The following is a 27860-nucleotide window of genomic DNA, read 5'->3' as shown; positions in this document are numbered from 1 at the left end:
TCCTAAGAGAATTTGGCGTTATTACAGCATTCTTAAATAAAAGCGACCCCTAACTGTGATAGCCCTACCTATAGTACGTATCACTGTCGACATAAGATTTGTGTCCTGGGTTAAGTGAACAAAATTATGAACGTAAGGTTCTTGTCGAGGAGGTGATAACCCCAGCAACATCTGGAGACAACGCCAAGAACTTTTTAAATGTTTTTTTTTTATGTTCTCTCATCCTATACCTCTGTCAGAAATTTAAATCCTGATTTATGCTACTACTTTAATATTACCAACGAGTTTCCACACTGGCAATAACTGTTTAATATTCGAAAGATAAATTAGGGATATGCAAGGCGAAAATCGTAGTCGATTTTTACCAAAAAGGTTCTAAAATCGACCAGGAAGTTTATTTTTACTTGAAAATAAATATCGTAAAGTTAGAAATCATCTTTTACTGTGGGTTATGTAAATGTGTGAAAATGCGGCGTTATTACACATTCTTAAATAAAAGCGACCCCTACCAGTGAATATTCGTCCCTCAAGTGAGTATCAATGCCGACATAAGAGTCGTGTCTTGGGTAAAGTGAACACAATTATTAACAAGAGGTTCTTGTGTAGGAGGAAACATCTCATCGTCATTTGCAGGCAACGACAGAAATTTTTTAAGTGTATTTTAGCATGGATGGATAGGATGAGAGCTAGACCTACTGTCAGAAATTTAAGTCCAGATTTATGCTACTACTTTAATATCACCAACGAGTTTACACACTGGCAATAACTGTTCGATATTCGAAAGAGACATTAGGGATATACAAGGTTAAAATCGTAGTGCATATTTACCAAAAAAGTTCTAAAATCGACCAGGAAGGAAGTCTTTTTTACTTGAAAATAAATATCGAAAAGTTAGAAATCCACTTTTACTGTGGATTATGTATTCTTAAGGAAATTCGACCTTTTTACACATTTTTTGATAAAAGCGACCCCTACCTGTGAATATTTGCCCCTAAAGTGAGTATCACTGTCGACATAAGAGTGGTGTCTTGGGTAAAGTGAACACAATTATGTATTAACATGAGGTTCTTGTCTAGGAGGTGATATCTCATCGCCATTTGCAGGCAACTCCAGTAACTTTTTAGAGTATTTTGTTATGTTCTCTCATTCTATACCTACTGTCAGAAATTTAAGTCCAGATTTATGCTACTACTTCAATATCATAAACGAGTTTCCACACTGGCAATAACTGTTCGATATTCGAAAGAGACATTAGGGATATGCAAGGTTAAAATTGTAGTCGATATTTACCAAAAAGGCTCTAATATCTACCAGAAAGAAGTCCATTTTTACTTGGAAGTAAATATCGAAAAATTAAAAGACCTCTTTTACTGTAGATTATGTATTCCTAGGAGAATTCGGCGTTTTCACGTTCTTAACTATAAAAGCGACCCCTGCCTGTGAATATCTCTACCTACAGTGAGTATCACTTTCCACATAAGATTTGTGCCTTGGGTATCGTTAATGTATTCCTAAGAGAATGTGGCTTTATTAAATATTCTTAAATAAAAGCGACCCATATCTGTGAATATCCGTCCCGAGAGTGAGTATCAAGGCCGATATAAGATTGGGGTCTTAGGTGCAGTAAACACCATCATCAACATGAGGTTCTTGTCTGATGGTGGTAATCTTAGCGCCACCTGGAGGAAACACCAGGAATATTTTAAGTGTATTTTGGCATGTTCTCTCACTCTATACCTACTGTGAGAAATTTGAATCCAGGTTCATACTACTGGCAATAAATGTTCTATATTCGAAAAACACATTAGGTATATGCAAGGCTAAAGTCGTAGTCGTTTTTATCAAAAAGATTCTAAAATCGGCTAAGAAGTATATTTTTCATAAATGTCCTCTTTTACTTTCCGTTATGTATTCTTAAGGGAATTGGACGTAATTATATATTCTTAACTATAAAAGCGACCCCTATCTGTGAATATCTCACCTAAGTGAGTATCACTGTCGACATAAGATTTGTGTCGTTGGTGTAGTAAAAACCATAATCGACATGTGGTTCTTGTCTAGGAGGTTGTAATCTTAGCGCCTCCTGGAGGCAACGATAGGACGTTTTTAAGTGTATTTTGTCATGTTCTCTCACCTTAGTGCCCCCTGTAGTTAACACTAGGAACTTTTTAAGTGTCAACATATGATTCATGTCTTGGGGTAGTTAAAACCATTATCGAGGTTCTTGTCTAGGAGGTGATAACCGTAACACCTCCGACAAGAACTTTTTAAATGTATTTTGTCATGCTCTCTCTTTTTATACCTACTGTCAGATATTTAAATCTAGATTAAAGCTACTAATTTAAAATCACCATTAAATTCCACACTGGCAATGATTGTTAGATATTTGAAAGAGACATTAAGGCCTAGGTATATAAGCTGCCTTGCATGCTTTTGATAAAAGAATAAAAAAAGAAAAGGGCAACCCAGTTCGAACTTTGCTCGGCCTTTTTTATTCTTTTATTTTTATTATGTCAGAAATGAAGCAGGAAAGCAAGGCAAGCAGGCGAGGCAGCATATGTAACCAGTCTGATATAATTGAGAATTATTTCACCACTGTGCCTTAAACATTTGTTTTTGTTTTTATAAAAAAATCCTCCGGCTAACTGAAAATGGGATATGTCTGAAAATGTATTTCTTTTGAATATACATTCTTCTGACTCCCTGAGAATTGCTGTCCATGGAAAAAAAGTTCTCATTTCACCTGAGGACATATCTTATTTTCCCCATATCTGATTTAATTTGTCGAATATTTTACTTATTATTTCTTTGTTGAAATAATCATAAAAATTCTCCCAACTTACCCAAATAGAATAGATCTTCATAGGTTATCGTTGGCTCCTTTCCTCTTCGGGCTAGCAATGAATTTCGTGATCTCGTTCGATGCGGTGATGTTGTGGTGCTTGATGATAGCTGCATTAATTCCTGTGGCGCCAATTTTTCTGTAAATATTACCTCACCATCCAACTGTAATTCAAGATGTGTACGATCAACAACAATTCTGGCCATGTGCCAGCTGCCGTCTGTTATGAAGCCACTTGATGGTGTTGAAACGGTATCATTGTCGGAACCCAACAGATTGCTTGCAATTTTCAAGTGACCATTTTCCAATCCCAAACCTAAGAATTTCTGACGATTATGTTCACTCCACAGCAATAGACCATCCGGTTCTATTGTGGAGAAATTCAATGAAATTTGTATAGCTTCACGTGGCCGCACAAACATCGATGGTCCCTTGCGTTTATCTTTCATGGGAATACGAGGTGGTGGTAAGATCAAATAACTGTTGCCACGGAAGCTTGGTGTTGTTGGTTTGCTTAGAGCTGGAATGAGAAGAAACAAAATAAAATGAGACAAAATGTAAATGTGGAATAAGAAATGAGAAGAAGATGGGAATAGGGAAAGAAAGGTGATACATTAGAGATGTTGTTTTTGTAGACTTGGAAGTAAAAGTAATCATTGGCTAAATTTATTGTTAAAATGATCGTCAACTACTTTGTTAAGTCGATTTTGATATACGAAATAAATTGCAGCGACATGAATGAAACGACCAATTAAGTAAATGTCCGGCAAAAAGGGGCACACGTGCCCTTGATGAGAATAACAACAGAACAACCACCACTCAGTCTTCGTTAAGAAGTCAATGAAGAAGGTTCTGTTGTCGGTTGTTTCAATGATTTTTAATTTTAGCAATGCATTAACGCACACGCTGTTTGTGGAGAGAGCGAGAGAGAGAGTCGTATGCGTGAGGCCGCAAACAATGCAATTGTATTGGTGCCGATACCTGAATTAAGTGACAACTTGAAATAGTTTGAAGTTTTAAACGCTCTTCCAAAACCTCTATTTTAAATTTATAATAGGCTTTGGTCAACAGGATGGGCCTAAGTGAATATATAAACTATTTTGAAGTAACCTAAAACTTGTTTGAAGTCTATTGGAGTAGTTTGTGGTAAAGTCAACGGATCCATGTTCATTTAAAAGATCCTGCTTTTGGTAACAAGAGACTCAGCTTGATGAGTAAGGTAAACTTAAATAGTTTGAGGCAACTTGTACAAGTTTGAAGCAATTTGAACAAGTTTGAAGCTGCTTGAATAAGTTTGAAGCAGCTTGAACACTATAAAACACTATAGTAAAACTATACTCGGATAAATCTAAGTCGATCTAGACATCTTAAGTAGTTTGAAGTAATCTGAAATTAGTCTGAAGTCACTTGGGCTAGTTTGAAGTAAACTCAACTGATGCATGTTCCTTTAAGATACTGTTTTTGGTAACAATAGACTCAGCTTGAGTAGTATAGGCCATTTTGATATTTGTTGAGGCTAACTGAATGAGTTTGAAGCAACACCAACTAGTTTGAAGCAACATCAACTAGTTTGAGGCAACATCAACTAGTTTGAAGCAACCTCATTTCGTTTGAGCACGGTTAATCATTGTGAATGTTCTTCCGAACCCCATATTTTCATTTATAGTCACTTTATATCAATAAGACGAGCCGTTTTGAACCCCTGAGTTAGTTTGAATTAACCTGAACTAGTTTAAAGTAAAATCAACTGATTCGTTATTTATTGTTGTCTTATTAGGGCGAAGGTCATTATTTATGTTCCTTTAAAATACACTATTTGGTAATTATAGATTCAGTTTGACGAGTATAGGCGAATTTGATATTCGTCAAAGCAAACTAAAATGGTTTGAACCAACTTGAACTAGTTTGAAGCAAACTCAACTCGTTTGAAAATTTTGAATCATTTAGAATGCTCTTCATAAACCAAAATGTTCATTTATAATCGAAAGCCGATCTAGGCATCTGAACTAATTTGAAGTAACCTAAAACCAGTTTGAAGCTACCTGAAATAGTTTGAAGTGAACTCAACGGATTCACGTTTCTTTGAGTTACTATTTGCTTTATCAATGGACTCAGTTTAACAAGTGTAGGTTCTTTTATTCGATCTGAAGCAACTTGAACTAGTTTGAAGCATCCTAAACTCTTTCGAATATCGTTAACTATTTTGAATGATCTCCCTAAAGCCCACCATTCATTTATTATCGGCTCAGCTCAACAATATGAGCCGGTCTGGACATCTGAACTAGGCGGTTTTGTTATTCGTCGAGGCAAACTAAAATAGTTTGAAGCAACTTGAAGTAGTTTGAAGCAACCTAAGCTCGTTTAACCCTCGTTAACCAACTACTTTTCATCTATAATCGCCTTAGATCGACAAGATAATCCGATTTGAACATCTGAACTTGTTCGAAGGAACTTGAACTGGTTTGAAGCAACCTACAGAAGTTCGAAGTAAACCCAACTGATTATTGTTGCTTTCCAGGACTTCTTATCTAATCTTAACATTCGTTAAGACAATCTAAAATGGTTTGAAATGAACTTGAACTAGTCTACTTAAACTCATTAAAATAATTTGAACTAGTTTTAAGTAATCTAAACTCGTGTACATGCTCTATAACAGTTTAAAACAAACTGAGCTGAATCAAATTTTAAGACTATGGTTGGAAAGCAATTTTTTGGAAACATAAATTCAAAAACTTACCTATTTCACAATAGAATCCACCCCAGCCATTGGGACAGGAACATCTGCCACTTCTCAAGCAGCGGCCATTGTTTTTGCATGGAATCAGCTTGCAAGTTTCCGAATATTCACAACGATCACCCTTGGCATATTCCGGACAAATGCAGTGGGGTTGGAGTTTCTCATCTAGCCAGCAGTGGCCACCCGCCTCACAGGAATCACCGCCACAAGCTGTGCCATCACAATCACGAATATTACGGGATTCTGGAAAAAACAAAGACAAATTTAGAAGCTCATTGGGAGACTTAATCCCCCCATACTTACCAATAATATTAGTTTCATTCAATACAATTCTTGTACCGCTCACCACCAAACCTCGGACACAGCCACGGAATGGTACAGGGAAACCAGAAATGGCATTATGTGGCAATTTCGATAAATCCTTGAGACCTCCCACATACAGCAATGCATCAGGTTCCACGAGGACTTCTGCACTAGGAGCCAAAGCGGATGAGGCACTACCCTCTACCCACAGTGTCAACCATCGACCACGTTGAGCCATTTTTATTTTATGCCATTCACCTATGGCCAGCATGCGTACGCTACGCACCACTGTAACATGATTACTGGGGCCGGATATACGGAATTCCACAACACCTCCTTGTAGCGACAACGATACAAAACCAATCTTCTTATCCATATTTTTATTTAAACTACCAAAATACAGTAGAAGTCCTCTTTCGGAGAGTGGCCGTAGTTGGAATTCAATAAAGAAGAATTGTACCCGATGATGTTCTTCAAACGATTTCGAACCCATTAATGGTACGGGAGAGAAATTTCTTTGCTTTTCAACTTCATTTAGTAGCTTCATAACGAAATGTTGATTTGACGAGGCAATGGGTTTTGGTGGCATTAACTTTTTCGTAAAATTACGATACGATATGATTTGTGAACGTTTGGCACCCATTTTATCGCTGTTGTCGTAGAGGTAAGGCCATCTCACGGCCAAATATGAACGCCGTCCGGTTAAACTAACGTCGCTGAGAGAGTGGATTTCTGTAATAAAGGGGGAGAGAGGGAGATAGAAAGCATAAGAGATTTGACCAGAGACGTTCAAAATATTTCTTGCATTAGTAGTGGCAAGAGGAAAGGAAAGACTTCCTTTGCTAAGCCACCGCAGATGAAAACACAGAGAGAATACGCGTGGTTGTTGGCAGGGCATTTGAAAAGGTGCTGTATGTCGTGCGAGGACAATCGGAAGAGTTATGCGAATAATATATTTGTTCACTTGATTGCCCATGAATATTTCCCTCGAATTATTTCCCGCGCGGAAATAAATAAAGAAACAAAATCCTAGAATCCCCTAATTATAGAAAATTCTCGCCTAATTGACAAAAATATGCCCTTTTTGGACATAAATACGGAAATAAAAAATTGTGAATTGGGGAAAGAGAACAAATCCTCTTCAAACTTCAACCTCACCCACTGTCTACTTGTGGCTTCTTGTCCTCTGTTCGTGCAAACGTGGCTCTGGCGACCGATCATGGGCGGTATAACCCTAACACGCTGCATGGAAGAAATATCAGGAGCACAACCAAAATATCTGTAAGATCTAACTCGAAGTACTTGGGAAATTGGGTCTACATATATCGGCGTTGTTATGGCGAACAATGCAGTAGGGATGACAGCTTATGAGTCCTTATAGGTCAACGGTGGCGACCACAGGCTTCCATGAAGTTTACGCTCGTGCTTAGACGTTGTTGAGTGTCAGGCTCTCTAAAATCTTCCTTGTGCTCACAAGCAAAGAAGAAATCCTGACGAATTTTGTCACCGAAACATGAAAGAATGAAAGAAAGAAAGAACCGAAAGAAATTTCAAGGCAACCTGTTGCAGTTATCAGGGCGGCATTCTGACAGTTTTGAATATTTTTTCTTCGTGTTGGGCTTATATACTGGTGCTGTAAAGCGTACCACAGACCGACCTATCGCGTTATATGTGTTAAATTAGATTTCTTTTTCTGCACCACAAGTTCTGCCGGCTATGGACTGGAGGGCCTTGTTCCTAAATCTCAGCTTGTCGCGATAGCTGTGGCATGCGTGGACGACGTGAATATGATGTCGAATGTGACCCCTAGAATCTTGGGGTAGTTGGTGGTCGGAATTTTGCTACCATCGACCATGACATTCAACTCAGTGCTCCCTTCTGCAGTCCATGCGGTGAACAGAGTGACCGTAGATTTAGTAGCGGATATTTGCATATTCCTCGCGTGGAAACATTTAGCGCTTTTTTAGCCCTTCACAAATGACACCAGGGAACGTACCTGACGCCAAGATCGTACACTTATCCGCATATGTTACGATCTGAATGCCGTCTGGAGGGGGTGGTATGTAGGAGAGGTAAAGGTTTTACAGTTCCAAAGATATCACCCCACCTTGTGAAACCCCCTGTTTCACTCTACGGGGCTTGGACTTATTGTTCCTGAATTCCTCGTCCGACTGGAGTCCACACATATAATTGATTATTCAACATTTCCAACTTGGCAGGAGGGTAGCCCGTTCAATGTCCTCAAACAGCATGGAGTGCTTGACAGTATCAAAGGCTTTTGATAAGTCGAGGACCGCCATCACTGTTCTATCGGACGCCCTTTTCTGGTTAAGTCCTAAACTAATATGTGTGGAGATGGCGTGCAGCACTGCTGTGCTGTGCTGCTTACGGAATCCATGCAGATGATCGACAGATGAATAGTTATCTCTGACGCTGGGGAGGAGTAAAGGCACAAGAGCCTTTGCTACGGGTGACAAAAGCGAAATCGGCCTGTTCGATTCACCTTTCCTGGCATCCTTATCTGGCTTTAGTAGCGGGACCAACCTGTCCATTTTCCAGACTTCGAGAACGATGTGGGTGGCTAGCAACAGGTTGAGAACTTAGTTGAGGTACTCGACTAATCCAGCTGTTTCAGCATTACCATGGAGATTCTACAGCATTACCATGGAGATTCAATACAATTCACTTATACCGGCTCGAATGTTACAGCTTTTCAGATGATTTAGCCAATAGTTCCGTCCGACCAACCTCTTAAATTCCATTGTCAGCACATTGACTATGGGGTCACTGAGTTGGCTCGACGAAGCTCGTTACGCTTATTTGTTATTCCCGTCGTCTATGTTGGGAAATTTAGTGTCATTTCGGGAATTCGATTATGATGATGCCTCGGAACGTTCTTTCTTCTACCCGAATATCAGAAGGGTTGGGAAGGAATGCAATGCGACATAGTAGTCTTCTTTTCACCCTGTCACTACCGGGGTGCTTGGCAAATTGTCGATTAAAAACACTCATGCATATCTTCAGATAAGTCAGCGTATGGTCGCTAAACGTGTCGTACATTCCTTTTTCGCGGTTTCGAGAGTGACAGCCGTTGTCCACAATTCACTTATACCGGCTCCAATGTTGCAACTCTTCACATTATTTAGCCACTTGTTCCGACCAACCTGTTAACTTTCAGTGTCACCTCTCTGACACTGGGGTTGGCACGACAAAGTTCATCACACTCATTTGCCAATGCCGTACCCTCTGCTGGAAAATTTGGCCTCACTTCTGATATTCGACCACCAGGTATATGGCAAGTTGATGTATCTGTGATGATGTCTCTCAGCGTCCTATCTGCTGCCCGAACATCAGAAGAGTCGGGCAGATTTCTGAAGCGCTGATTAGTGAACTCTCTGAAACTAGGCTAATTAGCTTTCCCATGATTGATGAAATTGCGGCGTTCGGAGGTGATGAAATCGGGCGGTCTGCTAATGTAAACAATAATGCGAAGATGGCCTGACCCAAGGGAAACGACAGGTTGCTAGGTGACACGTTGGTTGTATTTGGCGAACTGTGACACACTCCACTAATTCTGGTAGGGTGTCCTCATTGACCGTGCAAAACGCAGAGCTATTAATCTAATCAGCCAGCACTATACCTTTCTGGTTATTTCCGATGACCGAATGAGCATTAAAGCCCCCAACATCGGTTATTACCTTGGGCCTATAACCTGGACTACTGCTATTTATCGGCGGGATGTATACGTTAAGCAAATCTACCTTGGCAGTTCCACACCTGACTGCTACCTCCATACATTGCATAAACGGGTTATTAGAGCCAGGTTCAAGCGAAATTGGTCTGCATTGAACAGATTGGTGCAATAGGAAAGCTAATCCGCCATCTTCACTTAGTGCGTTGTAACCATGACAACGCTGTAAGCTGCAGTTGTTGTTGAGTTTGGTTCCAACTCATGAAATCCACTATTTCCTCGATCTCACCATGGCGTCCATCGAAAATAAATCGCAAAAATAATGCATTGTCAGGGATTGGAACAGCAATGGCTGGTAATAAGTGCTGCGTTTATGGCTGCTGTTATTGGGACTGCGGGGGAGTCTCATATTCTGTTGAGGACGACTCACTGGGGGCGGTGTTTACGCACCATGCAACAACTTAGTCCCTCACATGGACGTGTCCAGAGCATCTTTGAGATGCACCCACTACAGGTATCTATTACATCTCAGCAATATTTGAATGTGGTGGATGCGGATGTGAAAAAGTGACATCATCCATATTGGTCCTGGGGTTTCCTCTGTCTACAGCGCGGACCAAATGAATCCAGTGCGGGTATTCCGGGATATGCTGTTCCCAACACGGAAAACCGATACAAATACAAACATGTATATACTGACGGCTCTGCCGCTGGCCAGAACACGAATGCTGTCTGGTTATGGTTAAATCCGGTAGTGAAGAACCCGCCGCCGTGGGATTGGATTAGATCAATGCCGCAATACAGGAGATGTATAGGCTAAACAGTAACGGAGATATTACCCCACCCTGGGTAACTCTCTGCTTCACTTTACGGGGCTTGAAACACTTGTTCCTGATTTCCGTGTACGACTGGCGTCCACACATATAATTGATTATCCAACGTTTAATACCTAGTCGGAGGATAGTCTGCTCAATGTCCTTAAATAGAGTGGAGTGCATATCAGCATTAAAGGCTTTTGGTAATTCTAACGTCACCAACACCATTGTATAGCATAGCTTGCTCTGGTTGAGATGGCGTGCAGAGCTGTTTTCGTGCTGTGCTGCTTATTCGATGAGCGGCAAGTGGATAGCTATTTCTGATGCTGGGGAAGATACAGAAATTTTATTTTGCGAAAATTTTTTTATTGTCGGGACGAAAGATTTTGTTTGCTCATTATTTTCTGTTACAGTCTTGGGCGGCTAAGTCTACATAGCTTTGGTCTTCTTACTTGTTTTAAATTCATATTTTAGTTCAATTTTACATAGTTCTTTAATTGAAAAGGCCCTGAGTTTATTTATGTTCAACCACACCTACCTCAACTCCAGCCACATTCACAAAAACCCCAAATGACATCGGACTTATTGGCATTAATTTTTCAAATGCAATATAATGGCATTTTCCATAATTAATCTCATCACTAACCTGCATAACTTCTAAAGGCAGACATAAACACACGCACACCCTTCGGTTGAAATTTGAACAAATAAACTTCGTTATCCTCTGCTAATTTAGCCATGAAATGATACATATTCCCAATTAGCACTTTACACATTTTATATTCTTACAATCACATTTCATTAACCTCTTCTTATGGAGGGGGCACTTACCGGCTGAACGTACGTTTTGATGTACGGCAGACAGCAGTGCTGTCTTGTTATGGAATTTCATTTTGAATTGGATACTCGTACACTTACCTTCTTCACAATTTTTGCCCGTTTGACCCACCGGACAGTCACATTCATATCCGTTGACCAATGGCACGCATGTCGATTCATCGGAACATTTATTGTTAAACGAGTCACAAGGATTTGTGGGTTGGGCACACAATGGGCCATACCATCCTTCCTGGCATATGCAACTGTGTGTGCGGAAGATGGAAAGGAAAGAAGAAAGCAGAAACATTGAGGCATTAATTATTTGATCGCATTTCAGTGTTGTTGCAGTATTACTTACGTAAATGTGGCTCCATGCTGAAGACATGCACCATCATGCTGACATGCATGACGATGACATTCTCGTGTACCACACTGGCCCACACCACGACCTCTTACACCGCGTGTCTCCTGCAGCGGCACTGTAACTTGGCCAGCTTTAAGATGCACATCATAGATGCAGCCTTGGAATCCTGAATGCAGCGGCAAGTCATGCGGCAGTGTATTGAAATTGGCAATCTCATGGCCACCCAAATACAGAATGGGTAAAACATCCATGCGGCTAACACTGCCCGGTGAACGTCCTGTGATATTAAATTTACCATCAACGGATAGCCATGCTTGGCGCCCAATTCGTCCCACTTTAATTTCATACGGCACACGTGGTGCATCCAAACGAAAATCGATAGGTTTTTGGGTAAATATTCTTCTTGGTCCAGCACCCAAATTCCAGGTAAGCATAATATAGCCTTGGATAAAACTAATTGCCAAATGATCGCTCTTCTCATCGTGATAGCCAGGCTGGCCCAAAAAGGCCAACAAGGCAATCTGTGACATGGTTTGTGGTAAGATCTTGAAACTCAATTCCATGGAGTACTCCAAGGGTATGGGTACAGTGTAGGCCACAAACGAAGAGAGGCCATTGACACTGCCCGAGAATGAAGGCAGCGCCACTTCCAGGTCTGAAAAATTTGCATTTGCATCAAGGAATACTGACAAAGGAGGTAGGTAGGCTAGAGCATACAGAGCAACAACATTTTTTTCGGTGCATTAAGAGAGGGGAGAGGGAGGAGTAAACATTGGATATCGTAGCATGGAAAGGAATTTGGAATAGAAAGGATTTTTTCAAAATTTTAAAAAATAAAACAAAACAAATTGATTATTTCCTTTGGTTCAGTAGCATCATCCGAGATGATCTGCAAACAAAAATTCTTACCAAAAATCATAATTTTTTCAAAATAACTTTTTATGAAAATGGCGGCATTTTTTTAAATTATAAAGTTCAAGTTTTTTTTTAAATAAAAATTTCAAAACTGGGTATGGGGGTGCATCAATCACTACAATACTCTTCTCCTTGGTTTAGATTTCCTCGGAACAAAAAAACTTACTGTGTTCACAATAGTGTCCATGTTTACCCAAAGGACACAAACAAAGGTAACCACTGCCCGGAAATTGTACACAAGTTCCGCCATATTGGCATGGATTATCCTCACACACCGATATCTCACATGTGGGACCCATATAGCCGGTGGGACATTTACACTTCCATTTTTCCACTTTGTCACCATTTTCATCGACTTCATTGGTTTCGATTTTAATACAAGCGGCACCATTGCGGCAGGGGCTGGATAGGCAGGCCAGCGAACCACATTCGGTAATACCAAAACCATCCAAGGCGTCTCTGTAATAAGGAATGGGGAAATATTAATAAAAATGTTTTTGAACGGCAAATCATTTTACAAATAAAAAAAAAACAAACAAAACCATGTTCGATACCGGATTGACCTGGAATCACACAACATCCGTGTTCCGGTTCAGCGACTCCCACCTCAGTGTACATATGTTTGTATTGGTATCATTTTTCTGTGTTAGGAGCAGCATATCCCGGAATGCCTAATCCGAACTCTTTTGGTCCGGAGGAAACCACAGGATCAATATGAAAAAAAAAAACTATTCAGCACACCCAAACGTTGGAGCGATGCAAGAGATGCCGGATGCACATCTCAGGTGTTGCTGTACACTCTGGACCATGTGAGGGAGTACGACAGGGACTATGTTGCTGCGTGAACACAAGCTCCAGTGAGTCGTCGTTGTCGCCATCAGATTGCGAGACTCCGTCGCAGTCCCTCCAACCGCACATGCAGCACTTAACAACAGCCTTTGCTGTTCCAATCCCTGAAAATGCATCCGTTCTGCAATTTAATTGCAATGAAATCCGAGTTTAGAACGAGGAAATAGTGGGTTTTATGATCCGGAAGAATATCATGGTCGCGGCTCATGAACTACTGCAGATTACAGCGTTATGATGCTTATAACGTACTAAGGAAAGAACGCACCAGAAGAGGAGCAGAGGATTTGCTTTCATATTATAGAAGTCTGGTCAATATAGACCTACATATCTCGCCTGAGCCTGTGTATAATGACCCAATGATATGGAATGTATGAGGGTATCAGTCGGATGCGGAACTGTCAAGGTACAGTTGCTTGACGCATACACCCCTTCAATAAAAAGCTGCACTCCAGGTTATAGGCCCAACAATAGCTCGCTTTTGGAAGGCCATAACCAATTGTCTTAGGGGACTTTAATGCTCATCATCAGTTGGGCATTCGGTTTTCGGCAAGGACCAGAGAAGTATAGTGCCGGCTGAGCATATTGATAGCTGTACGTTTTACATGGCAAATCAGGACCTGAATTAGCGGAGATAGATTGTATATACCTATAGTGTCACCTCGTCTGACAAAAGACACCATCTAGCAACACGTCGTTTCTCTTGGGCTAGGCCGTCTCCTCACAATTGGTGCTTTAAAAGACCCTTTCTAAAATAATGGGTGCTTCTATAGACCCGTTCTGAAAGAAATGGTGCTTCTATAGACCCTTTCTGAAAAAAGGTGCTTCTATAGACCCTTTCTGAAAGAAAGGGTGCTCCTATAGACCCATTCTGAAAGAAAGTATGCCTCTATAAAACCTTTCTGAAAGAAAGGGTGCCTCTATAGACCCTTTCTAAAAGAAAGGGTGCCTCTATAGACCATTCCCGAAAGAAAGGGTGCCTCTATAGACCATTCCTGAAAGAGAGGGTGCCTCTATAAACCCTTTCTAAAAGAAAGGGTGCCTCTATAGACCATTCCCGAAAGAAAGGGTGCCTCTATAGACCATTCCCGAAAGAAAGGGCGCCTCTATAGACCATTCCTGAAAGAAAGGGTGCTTCTATAAACCCTTTCTCATAAATCTATCTCTATGGAGCCTTCTGAAAGAAATGGTGCTTCTATAGTCCATTTCTGAAAGAAAGGGTGCTTCTATAGACCCTTTCTGAAAGAAGGGTGCTTCTATAGACCCTTTCTGAAAGAAGGGTGCTTCTATAGACCCTTTCTGAAAGAAGGGTGCTTCTATAGACCCGTTCTGAAAGAAATTGCGCTTTTATAGACCCTATCTGGAAGAAAGTAGGCTTCTATAGACCCATTTTGAAAGAAAGGGTGCTTCTATATACCCTTTCTGAAAGAAAGGGTGCCTCTATAGACCCTTCCTGAAAGAAATGGTGCCTCTATAGACCCTTTATGAAAGAAAGGGTGCCTTTATAGACCATTCCTAAAAGAGAGGGTGTCTCTATAAACCCTTTCTAAAAGAAGGGGTGCCTCTATAGACCCTATTTGAAAGAAAGGGTGCCTATAGACCTTTTTTGAAAGAAAGGGTGTCTCTATAGACCTTTTCTGAAAGAAAGGGTGCATCTATAGACCATTTCTGAGAGAAAGGATGCTTCTATAGAACCTTTCTGAAAGAAAGGGTGCCTCTACAGACCCTTCCTCAAAGAAATGGTGCCTCTATAGACCCTTTCTGAAAGAAAGGGTGCCTCTATAAGACCTTTCTGAAAGAAAGGGTGCCTCTATAGACCCTTTCTAAGAGAAAGGGTGCCTCTATAGACCATTCCCGAAAGAAAGGGTGCCTCTATAGACCATTCCCGAAAGAAAGGGTGCCTCTATAGACCATTCCCGAAAGAAAGGGTGCCTCTATAGACCATTCCCGAAAGAAAGGGTGCCTCTATAGACCATTACTGAAAGAGAGGGTGCCTCTATAAACCCTTTCTAAAAGAAGGGGTGCCTCTATAGACCCTATCTGAAAGAAAGGGTGCCTATAGACCCGTTCTGAAAGAAATGGTGCTTCTATAGACCCTTTCTGAAAAAAGGTGCTTCTATAGACCCTTTCTGAAAGAAAGGGTGCTCCTATAGACCCATTCTGAAAAAAAGCATGCCTCTATAAAACCTTTCTGAAAGAAAGGGTGCCTCTATAGACCCTTTCTAAAAGAAAGGGTGCCTCTATAGACCATTCCCGAAAGAAAGGGTGCCTCTATCGACCATTACTGAAAGAGAGGGTGCCTCTATAAACCCTTTCTAAAAGAAAGGGTGCCTCTATAGACCATTCCCGAAAGAAAGGGTGCCTCTATAGACCATTCCCGAAAGAAAGGGTGCCTCTATAGACCATTCCTGAAAGAAAGGGTGCTTCTATAGACCCTTTCTGAAAGAAGGGTGCTTCTATAGACCCTTTCTGAAAGAAGGGTGCTTCTATAGACCCTTTCTGAAAGAAAGGGTGCTTCTATAGACCCGTTCTGAAAGAAAGGGTGCTCCTATAGACCCATTCTGAAAGAAAGTATGCCTCTATAAAACCTTTCTGAAAGAAAGGGTGCCTCTATAGACCATTCCCGAAAGAAAGGGTGCCTCTATAGACCATTCCCTAAAGAAAGGGTGCCTCTATAGACCATTACTGAAAGAGAGGGTGCCTCTATAAACCCTTTCTAAAAGAAGGGGTGCCTCTATAGACCCTTTCTGAAAGAAAGGGTGCTCCTATAGACCCATTCTGAAAAAAAGTATGCCTCTATAAAACCTTTCTGAAAGAAAGGGTGCCTCTATACACCCTTTCTAAAAGAAAGGGTGCCTCTATAGACCATTCCCGAAAGAAAGGGTGCCTCTATAGACCATTCCCGAAAGAAAGGGTGCCTCTATCGACCATTACTGAAAGAGAGGGTGCCTCTATAAACCCTTTCTAAAAGAAAGGGTACCTCTAAAGACCATTCCCGAAAGAAAGGGTGCCTCTATAGACCATTCCCGAAAGAAAGGGTGCCTCTATAGACCATTCCTGAAAGAAAGGGTGCTTCTATAAACCCTTTCTCATAAATCGGTGCTTCTATGGAGCCTTCTGAAAGAAATGGTGCTTCTATAGACCATTTCTGAAAGAAAGGGTGCTTCTATAGACCCTTTCTGAAAGAAGGGTGCTTCTATAGACCCTTTCTGAAAGAAGGGTGCTTCTATAGACCCGTTCTGAAAGAAATTGCGCTTTTATAGACCCGTTCTGAAAGAAATTGCGCTTTTATAGACCCAATCTGGAAGAAAGTAGGCTTCTATAGACCCATTTTGAAAGAAAGTGTGCTTCTATATACCCTTTCTGAAAGAAAGGGTGCCTCTATAGACCCTTCCTGAAAGAAATGGTGCCTCTATAGACCCTTTCTGAAAGAAAGGGTGCCTCTATAGACCATTCCTGAAAGAGAGGGTGTCTCTATAAACCCTTTCTAAAAGAAGGGGTGCCTCTATAGACCTTTTCTGAAAGAAAGGGTGTCTCTATAGGCCTTTTCTGAAAGAAAGGGTGCATCTATAGACCATTTCTGAGAGAAAGGATGCCTCTATAGAACCTTTCTGAAAGAAAGGGTGCCTCTATAGACCCTTTCTAAAAGAAAGGGTGCCTCTATAGACCATTCCTGAAAGAGAGGGTGCCTCTATAAACCCTTTCTAAAAGAAGGGGTGCTTCTATAGACACTTTCTGAAAGAAAGGGTGCCTCTATAGGCCCTTCCTCAAAGAAATGGTGCCTCTATAGACCCTTTCTGAAAGAAAGGGTGCCTCTATAGACCCTTTCTAAAAGAAAGGGTGCCTCTATAGACCCTTTCTAAAAGAAAGGGTGCCTCTATAGACCATTCCCGAAAGAAAGGGTGCCTCTATAGACCATTCCCGAAAGAAAGGTTGCCTCTATAGACCATTCCCGAAAGAAAGGGTGCCTCTATAGACCATTCCTGAAAGAGAGGGTGCCTCTATAAACCCTTTCTAAAAGAAGGGGTGCCTCTATAGACCATTCCTGAAAGAGAGGGTGCCTCTATAAACCCTTTCTAAAAGAAGGGGTGCCTCTATAGCTTTCTTTCAGAAAGGGTCTATAGAGGCACCCTTTCTTTCGGGAATGGTCTATAGAGGCATCCTTTCTTTCGGGTGCCTCTATAAAAACTTTTTGAAGGAAAGGGTGCCTCTATAGACCCTTTCTCAAAGAAAGGTGGCCTCTATAGACCATTTCTGAAAGAAAGGGTGTCTCTATAGACCATTTTTGAATAAAAGGGTGCCTCTATAAACCATTTCTAAAAGAAAGGGTGCCACTACAGACCCTCTATGAAAGAAAGGGTGCATCTATAGACCCTCTCTGAAATGAAGGGTGCCTCTATAGACACTTTCTGATAGAAATGGCGCCTCTATAGACCCTTTCTGAAAGAAAGGGTGCCTCTATAGACCTTTTCTGAAAGAAAGGGTGCCTGTATAGACCCTTTCTGAAGGAAAGGCGCCTCTATAGACCTTTTCTGAAAGAAAAGGTGCCTGTATAGACCCTTTCTAAAAGAAAGGGTGCCTCTATAGACCATTCCTGAAAGAGAGGGTGTCTCTATAAACCCTTTCTAAAAGAAGGGGTGCCTCTATAGACCCTATCTGAAAGAAAGGGTGCCTGTAGACCTTTTCTGAAAGAAAGGGTGTCTCTATAGACCTTTTCTGAAAGCAAGGGTGTCTCTATAGACCTTTTCTGAAAGAAAGGCTGTCTCTATAGACCTTTTCTGAAAGAAAGGGTGCCTCTATAGACCATTTCTGAAAGAAAGGGTTCCTCTATAGACCATTTCTGAGAGAAAGGGTGCCTCTATAGAACCTTTCTGAAAGAAAGGGTGCCTCTATAGAACCTTTCTGAAAGAAAGGGTGCCTCTATAGACCCTGTATAAAAGAAAGGGTACATCTATAGACCATTCCTGAAAGAGAGGGTGCCTCTATAAACCCTTTCTAAAAGAAAGGGTGCCTCTATAGACCCTTTCTGAAAGAAAGGGTGCCTCTATAAAACCTTTCTGAAAGAAAGGGTGCCTCTATAGACCTTTTCTGAAAGAAAGGGTGCCTGTATAGATCCTTTCTGAAGGAAAGGGCGCCTCCATAGACCCTCTCTGAAAGAAAGGGTGCCTCTATAGACACTTTCTGAAACAAATGGCGCCTCTATAGACCCTTTCTGAAAGAAATTGTGCCTCTATAGACCTTTTCTGAAAGAAAGGGTGCCTCTGTAGACCCTTTCTGAAAGAAAGGATGCCTCTATAGAGCCTTTCTGAAAGAAAGGGTGCCTCTTTAGACCCTTTCTGAAAAAGGGTGCTTCTATAGAACTTTTCTGAAAGAAAGGGTGCTTCTGTAGACCCTTGAGGCCTTACTCCTCCCATCCTTAAAAATAGCTTTCCAGTTGCGGACCATTAGCATGAGATCCGTATGGATCACAGCACGAAAACAGAGCTGCACGCCGTCTCCACATATATTTGTCGAGGACTCAACCAGGGTAGGCCGTGTGATAGAACGGTGATGATGGCGCTTGACTTATCAAAAGCCTTTGATACTGTTAAGCACTCCACGCTGTTTGAGGACACTGAGTAGACAACCGTCCGGCCAAGTTTGAAACTAAGGACAATGAATTATATGTTTGGACGCCAGTCGTACGAGGAACTCAGGAATAAGAAGTCCAAGCCCCGTAGAGTGAAATGGGGTGGTATCTCCGGAACCGTTTTATCTCTATCTCCCCTGTATTGCACCCCCTCCCAATGACATTGAGATCGTTATGCGTATAAATTGTACGATTTTGGCTTCAGGTACCTTCCCTGACTGTCATTTGTGAATCTTACCACATTTCTTCACCATGGTCAATGGTAGCAGAATTCCTAGCACCAACTGAGATTCTAGGGATCACATTCGACAGTATGTTCAGGTCGTCCGCGCATGCCACACCTATCTGCGACAAGCTGAGATGTAGGAACAAGGTCCTCAAGTTCCTTTTTGACCACATAAAACACGATAGGGCGGTCTGCAGTAAGGTATACGGCGTCTGTGTGGCCCTGTGCAAGGCAATGGAAAAATATTCAAACCTGTTAGAATGTTTCCCCGAGAACTGCAACAGCGTGCCTCCGCATGTCTTCAGTAGGCCATTTACATGGGGAGATTTGATCGGGTGTTTCGATGAGAGGAATCATAATCATCATATGGTGAATAAGACCCAGTCTGCAGTCGCAGATATCCCCATAAATAACCATGTGATCCTCGGAGTACATACACCATCCCACCGACGAAGCCAGGTTGCTGGGTTGTCTGTCAGCGGCTGGCAAATCCCCCGCGTCCACTTCTGGTGCGATCCTTCTTCGCTATAACCATAATCATGTTATAAGCTGCAGTTAAAATCCCCTATTAGCTCGATCAAACCTCCGCGTCGATTGCAATTAAATTTCAAAAAGGATGCTTTATCAAAAATTGGAGCAGTAACGGCTTATGTTAAGTGCTGCATTTCTGACTACGTTCCTGCTGTTACAACAACAGCAACAGCAATAGTTCCACACCACAATGACATTGTCTTTGGAAAAGTTTGAAAATCATTTGCAAAGTATTTGGATTACAATCTTAAATATTTCTTACAGTCGAATTGTTGATTAAAAACTCATTTTCAACTGTTTTATATTACAATTTTGAATACCCCCACAATGGTATTGACTTTCAAAAGCGTTGGGTCAATTCATTTTCCTAATTCATTTCATTACAAACAGCAAAATGTTGTGATTTTCACAGAAGAAAAATAAAATTGGCATCCAATTACATTTAAACTTTTTTCTCTGAACTTTTTGAACAACAAAATGTCATTGTTGTTATTTGTTGGAATAAAAGGACTTATTCCGCTTTTGACGTTACAAGTTTTTGGACGAATTAATTAATTTCGTATTTTTCTGTGTTCGAGAATTCCTCTCTTGCAGCAAATAAATTGGTTGGTCTCAATTTTTAGTTTTAACGAAAAATCCAATTAAGTAAATCCTTATAGTTTTTGAAATATGCACAATCAAACCCATAGATACAGACACAGACACACAATGTTGCACGCCAGCCACACACTTATACATTGAGTACCCTGTCAGCATTTTGAAGTGAGTTTTATCTTCTCTCAGCAATGAGTGACTTTTTAGTGACTCTTTTTCTGTAAAAAGCGATAATTGTCTAATATACAATAACAATTATATTGTTATCTCATTTGCATCGTCCCCAGTTACCATTTGGGGACTTGCATTTAGATAAAAATACGATTCCTATTGTTTTATTATTAACGATAACAATAACAATTCTATGACCATGTTACGATTAACTAATTTTCATCTTGTGTGCATGGAACTTTTTGCATATTGTTGCAGGCCAGCCACACACACACACTGTTCCAGGCCAGTCGCACACTTACATTGAATACCCTGCCAGCATTTTTAAGTGAGTTTTATCTTCTCTCAGCAATGCGTGACCTTTGTTCAGATGACAACATTAACATAAGCGACAATTCCTGAGTATTTTTAAAACCTTGATCAAAATAAGCATTAAATAATAAAAAACCTTAAGACAAAATAATCCAAACAAAGAATTAACTCTACAATAGGTCAACAAAATAACAAAACAAACCAAAAAAATAAATAAATAAAAAAGAAATTAAATAAAATAGAAAAAAAAATAATTTTGTTTTTTTTTTTTAATTTATTTTTTTTTAGTTACTAATTTTTGTATTATTATAATTATTATTTTATCAACGAACATATGTCTTTTAGTCTACATTAATTTTGTCATTTGAAAAGAGATGTCGACTGGCCTGGGAATCGAACCCGGGCACTCAGCTTGCAAAGCGAACATGCTTATCCATATTATCGTTTTAATAACTTTCTGCAGTGTCCAATGAGACACTCACTAAAAGTATCTAATGTGTGGAAAAGTTCTTCCCGATTCGTTCTTCGCATTCGTTGGTGCAATCGTATTCAAGTGACTTATTGGACAAGAAACAGATAGCAAATGTTTGCAGGGGTACATATAGCTACTATATCAATACATTCATTCATTGATTCATATCCTGTAAATGTTGCAACTTTTGTCCCAACTATAGTTTAATGAACAACAAAATGAAATGAAATGGATAAAGAGAAGAGATGCAAGATGAGTGGGGAATGTGGAATGGAAAAAAATTGAAAAATAAAATATAATAACGAGTGTTTTTATATAGAATTGACATATGTATGTATGTGTGTACATACGTACGTCCTATTGAACCCATTTAATTCATGGAAAATTGTGCAAGCAAGGACGAGTCAAAATGCTTGAATGAAAGACCGGCCAAATGGACATGGCTGCACAATAAATGACAACAGTGGAAGGTCTGGTGTTTGTAAAAATATTTTTCCAAGGTTTATGAGATCTATAATGTTTGTATGTTCCGTATAGACCCAAAAACGGCTGAACCGATTTTCTTGAAAATTTCAGAGAAAGTAAAGAGAACACCTGTGGTGAAAATAGACTATATATTTTGTTGAATTTACCTCCCCCACGCCCTACTTTTTTAAAAACTCTATGTTTACACCCCACCGTTGTGCAATGGTATGCACACCCGCCTTGCACGCAGAAGGTCGTGGGTTCGATTCCCCGGCCAGCCAACATCAAAACATTTTCAACGGTGGCAAAATACCCCTCAGTAATGTTGGCGCCATTTCCTGGGTATTTCAGTCATGTAAAACTTCTCTACAAGTGGTGTATTAAGACACGCCGTTCGGACTCGGCGATAAACAGTAGGTCCCATATCATTGAGCTAATATGAATCGGTGTGCACTCATTGATATGAGAGAAGTCTCCCTTGTCCCGTATGGGATGTTTGTGGAACAATTATTATATTATGTTAACACGCCCACTTTTTATATACTGAGCCGATTTTTATAAACATTTCAGTGAATGTACAGGGAGGACCCGTGGTGAAAATAGATTATATATTTTGTTGAATTTCGGATGGGGCGGGGTACCTCGCCTATACCCTATTTGTTAAAATGTTATTTTAGCAAAATTGACGAACGTATCGGTGAGACAATTAATTTCCGAGGCAATGGTGGTTGTGTCTCCGACCCTAGGTACTATATATAAGGGCTAAAGATCCGACCACGCCCACTTTTTAAATATGTTATATATCCAAAACTGCTTAAAAATAGGTTAATGCCCATGTCCTACTTTTTTAAAAGCGCTATTTTAGGACGTCCACTTTTTAAATATTGTATACATCCAAAACTACTGAACCGATTTCCCTCCACTAGGCCCTATTTTTTAAAAACGCTGTTTTTTAAACTTAGGAAGGTATCGGTTAGAAAATAAATTTTGCGAGGCAACGGTGGTCGAATATTCGATCTTATGTACTTATTTAGGGCCTAAAGACCCGACCACGCCCACTTTTTAAAATATGCTATATATTCAAAACTGTTTAACCGATTTTCTTTCAGAGAATGTATAGGGATAACCAATGGTGAAAATAGGTTAAATGTTTGATTAGAAAATAAATTTTGCGAGGCAACGGTGATCGAATATCCGACCTTAGGTACTTATTTAGGGCCCAAAAACTCGACCACGCCCACTTTTTTTAAATATGTTATATATTTGAAACTACTGAACCGATTTTCCTGAATATTTCAGAGATGACCCCTGGTGAAAATAGGCAATATATTTTGTTGAATTTCAGAGGGCCGTAGAACCTCCACCAGGCCATCTTTTTTAAAAACGCTATTTGTAAAAAATTTACGAAGGTATCGGTTAGAAAATAAATTTGCGAGGCAAAAGTGATCGAATATCCGACCTTAGGAACTTATTTAGGGCCTAAAGATCCGACCACGCCCACTTCTTTTAAATATGTTTTATCTCTGAACCTATTAAGTTGATTTTCCTGAAAATTGCAGCGAATTTACTGGAATGTCCCCTGGTGAAAATAGGCTGCATATTTTTTGTTTAATTTCGGAGGGGCCGGGGAACCTCCCCTAGGTCCTATTTTTTAAAAACGCTATTTCTGCAAAACTTACGAACGTATCGGTTAGAAAATTAATTTGTGAGGCAACGGAGGTTGAATCTCCGACCCTAAGTAGTTATTTGGTGGCTAAAGACCCGATCACGCCCACTTTTTTAAATATGTTCTATCTCTGAAACTACTTACTTACTTAGTTGGCCCATTACAGAACATTTGTTCCATAAACCGAACTAAGAAACGATCTCCATTCCTCTCTGTTTTTCGCTTGACTTTTTGGAATACCGCGCCTTTCCATTTCTTCATCCACTTGTTTGCTCCATCGAAGCTTAGGCCTGCCGATTCTGCGTGCACCGCCATGTGGCATGTATTCATACGCCTTTTTAGCGGGTTCATCATCGCTCATTCTCATGATATGGCCTAGCCAACGCAATCGTTGCGAATGTACCGGAATGTTCCCTGGTGAAAATAGGCAGCATATCTTTTTGAATTTTGGAGGGGGCGAGGTACCTCCCCTAAACCCTATTTTTTAAAAACACTATTTTTGAAAAACTTACGAAGATATCGGTTAGAAAATAAATTTGCGAGGCAACGGTGGTCAAATCTCTGACCTTAGGTATTTATTTAGGGCCTAAAGATCCGACCACGCCCTCTTTTTATACCCTCCACCATAGGATGGGGGTATATTAAGTTTGTCACTACGTTTGTAACTACTCGAAATAATCATTGTAGACCCCACAAAGTATATATATTCTTGATCAGCGTGCAATTCTACATCGATATAGCCATGTCCGTCCGTCTGTGGAAATCACTCTAGCGTCCGAACGGATTGACGTAGGTTGATGAAATTTTGGGAAAATATGTTATATTTACGTAGGACTTTTGGTATTGAAAGCGGGCTATGTAGGTCCACGCTTTCGTATAGCCCCCATACAAAATGACGCGTGACGCGTCGTCGTTTTAAGGAATTTTTAAGATATTTGGCCCATTTTGCCACCGAATTGGTTGTAATTTGGTACTTTGTGTCTCCAGAGCCCAAAAAATATTCCTACCAAAGTTGGGTTATATAGGTCCACGTTTTGGTATAGCCCCCATATAAGGCCCCATATAAAGTACGCGTCATTTTAATATATTTTGAATGTATTAGACCCATTTGACCACAGAATTGGTGGTAATTTGGTATTTTGTGTCTTCAGAGGCCAGAAAACATTCCTACCAAAGTTGGGTTATATAGGTCCACGTTTTGGTATAGCCCCCACATAAGGCCCCTTATAAAGTACGCGTCATTTGAATATATTTTGAATGTATTAGACCCATTTGACCAAAGAATCGGTTGTAACTTTGTATTTTGTGTTTCCAGAGGCTAAGAAACATTTCTACCATAAAATGTTTATATAGGACCACGTGTCGATATAGCCCCCCATAATACAATATCTCCCGATTTTCGATATTTTGAACGTTTTAGCCTCATTATCACACCGAGATGGCTGAAATTTGATATTTAGACTTCTTTAGGCGTATAAAACTTTCCCCCAGAAATTTTTAGGTATAGGTCCACGCCATCATATAGCCCCCATAGAACGGTACCTTCCGAATTTCGGTATTTTGAAGGTTGTGGCCACATTAATCCACCGAAATGGCTGAAATTTGTGGTGGAGGGTATAAAAAGTTCGGCCCGACCGAACTTAACGCTTTTCTTACTTGTTTAAATATGTTATATCTATGAAACTACTGAACCGATTTTCCTGAACATTTCATAGAATGTACAGGGATGACCCCTAGTGAAAATAGGCTGCATATTTTGTTGAATTTCGGGGGGCCGGGGTACCTCCACAAGGCCCTATTTTTTAAAAACGCTATTTGTAAAAAAAACTTACGAAGGTATCGGTTAGAAAATAAATTTGCGAGGCAAAAGTGGTCGAATATCCGACCTTAGTAACTTATTTAGGGCCTAATGACCCGACCACGCTCACTTTTTTAAATATGTTATATATCAGAAATTTCGATTTTCCTGAACATTTCAGAGAATATACAGGGCTGAACCCCGGCGAAAATAGGCAATATATTTTGTTGAATTTCGAAGGGGGCGGGGTACCTCCCCTAGGCCCTATTTATTTAAAAACGCTATTTTTGAAATCTTGCGGACGTATCGGTTTGAAAATGAATTTGCAATGGTGGCTGTGTCCCCCACCCTAGGTCCTTTTTTGGGACCTGAAGGCCCGACCATACTTTTTTTTAACATGTTAAGTTTCCAAAAATTCTGAACCGATTTTCGTGTAATTTTCGGTATAGCGGCATACATTTTCCAAAAATAGATAAGCATGTTAACATTTTCAAAAATTTGTAAATAAAAACAAGTGAGCAAAGGCTATAGTCGGGACGGGGCCGACCATGTGATACCCTACACCACTACCCCTGTGCATAAGCTTTTCACTGGTAAACATTTCTTTTAGGGAATATAAAGCGACTACCACCAAAAATAATATGCCTCTTTGTCTCTGGGGCCCCCATAAGCAACCAAAATTTCGTGACCATCCAATTAAAATTACGACCTGTAGCTTGATTGCAAAAAATGGAAGAATTGGATGCATTACCGACTATTGTGGTATCTACCTTGTTTGAAAACCTTCGCCGACCTGCTTTACACCAATGTAAAGGTAATATTTTCTTCTTCCATTGACAGGCTTTGGCGTTGGAATAACCCTACTAGAAGCCAATATATTCACAAAGAATAAAACTTTGAATTTGTCTCCAAATGAGTTTTTCCCCATTCCGACCCCTAAATATTATCCAACTATTACCAAAATCAATAGGCTTCTTCCTATGTGGAACCCGCATCAACTCCAAAAAAAAATCGTGACGATCCGATCAACATTGCGACCTGTAGCGTGATTACAAACATATCGGGAAATGGGATGCAGTACCGACTATTGCGATATCTCTGTTGTTTGAGCAGCTACGACAACCTCCTTTACATCGTTCTAAAGGTGATATTTTCTACTTTCCTTGCCAGGTTTTGCTTTTGATATACCTCTTAAAGAAACAGAGATATTGGCTTTGAAATAAAACGTGAATATTATCCGACCATCATTAAAATCAGTAGGCTTTTTCCTCTGTGGGACCCCCATTAACCCCTAAAATTTCGTGACGATCCGATCAAAATTGCGACCTGTGGCGTGATTACAAAAAAAAAATCGGAAAATTGGATGCATTATCGACTATTGTCATATGTCTGCCATTTGACTACCTATGGCAAGCTAATTTACATCGTTGTAAAGGTGATATTTTCTACTTTCCTGGCCAGATTTTGCTTTTGATATACCTCTTAAAGAAACAGAGATATTGGCTTTGAAATAAAACGTTGACCTTTCTCGAAATAAGTGTTTGCCCATTCCGACCCCTGAATATTATCCGACCATCATCAAAATCAATAGGCTTCTTTCTTTTTGGGACCCCCATTAACCCCCAAATTTTCGTGACCATCCGATCAAAATTGCGACCTGTAGCGTGATTACAAAAAAATCGGAAAATGGGATGCATTATCGACTATTGCCATAACATTGCTATTTGACCACCTACGACAACCTACCTTACATCGTTGTAAAGGTGATATTTTCTACTTTCCTTTCCAGGTTTTGCTTTTGATATACCTTTTAAAGAAAAAGAGATATTGGATTTGAAATAAAATGTTGACATTACTCCAAATAAGTGTTTGCCCATTCCGACCCCTAAATATTATCCGACCATCACCAAATTCAATGTGCTTCTGTGAGACTCCCATTAACCCTCGAATTTTCGTGACGATCCGATCAAAATTGCGACCAGTAGCGTGATTTCCAAAAAAATAGAAAAATGGGATGTATTACCGACTATTGCGATATCTCCGTTATTTCGTTACCTACGCCGACCTAGTTTGCATCATTGTAAAGACGGGATCTTCTACTTTCATAGTCAGCTTTGCTTTTGGAAAATTTTCAACCACAGCTGTGATATTTGTCAATATAATTAAAATCACAAAAATGAATATTGAGGTTTTATTTGCTACTATTGCGATATCTTCGTTGTTTGATCACCTACGTGTACGTACTTTACATCATTGGAAAGGTGATATTTTCTGCTTTCATTGTCAGCTTTTGGTATACCCCATATAGAAGCTGAGATATTGGCTTTGGAAAAAAAAACGTTGTTTTTTTATCTACCTAAGTTTTTTGCCCTTTCCGACCCCTAAATATTATCCGACCACCACCAAAATCAATAGGCTTCTTCCCCTCCGGGACCCCCATCAACATCCAAAATTTCGTGACGATCCGATCAAAATTGCGACCTGTAGCGTGATTACAAGGTTTAGATGGACAGACGGACAGACGGACGGACGGACGGACTGACGGACGGACACACATAGCCAGATCGACTCAGCTCGTCGAGACATTCACTTTGGTATATATAAGTATGGGTCTACGACCATTATTTCGATGCGTTACAAACTTTTTGGCCAAAACCAACTTAT

At 40.2% G+C, this 27860-nt stretch overlaps 1 protein-coding gene and 1 long non-coding RNA gene across 2 annotated transcripts in view; one reads left to right on the top strand and one right to left on the bottom strand.

The window, feature by feature from the left end:
* The window catches only part of LOC141394801 (protein eyes shut-like), a 423861-nt gene that overhangs the window by 24794 nt on the left and 371207 nt on the right, over positions 1–27860 (bottom strand). The window contains 6 exon segments of the mRNA XM_073969695.1: positions 2844–3362; positions 5580–5822; positions 5883–6614; positions 11307–11470; positions 11566–12226; positions 12653–12945. Coding sequence (XP_073825796.1) covers positions 2844–3362; positions 5580–5822; positions 5883–6614; positions 11307–11470; positions 11566–12226; positions 12653–12945 — 2612 coding nt within the window.
* LOC141394803 (uncharacterized) overlaps positions 1–27860 on the top strand; it is a 340204-nt gene that overhangs the window by 6294 nt on the left and 306050 nt on the right. The window lies entirely within an intron of this gene.

The sequence above is a fragment of the Musca autumnalis genome, unplaced genomic scaffold, assembly GCF_047663935.1.
Source record: "Musca autumnalis isolate F117 unplaced genomic scaffold, ASM4766393v1 scaffold_2, whole genome shotgun sequence".
NCBI classification, from domain to species: Eukaryota; Metazoa; Arthropoda; class Insecta; order Diptera; family Muscidae; genus Musca; species Musca autumnalis.
Note: the sequence above shows the minus strand (reverse complement) of the source record. Positions and strands in the feature narration are given on the sequence as shown.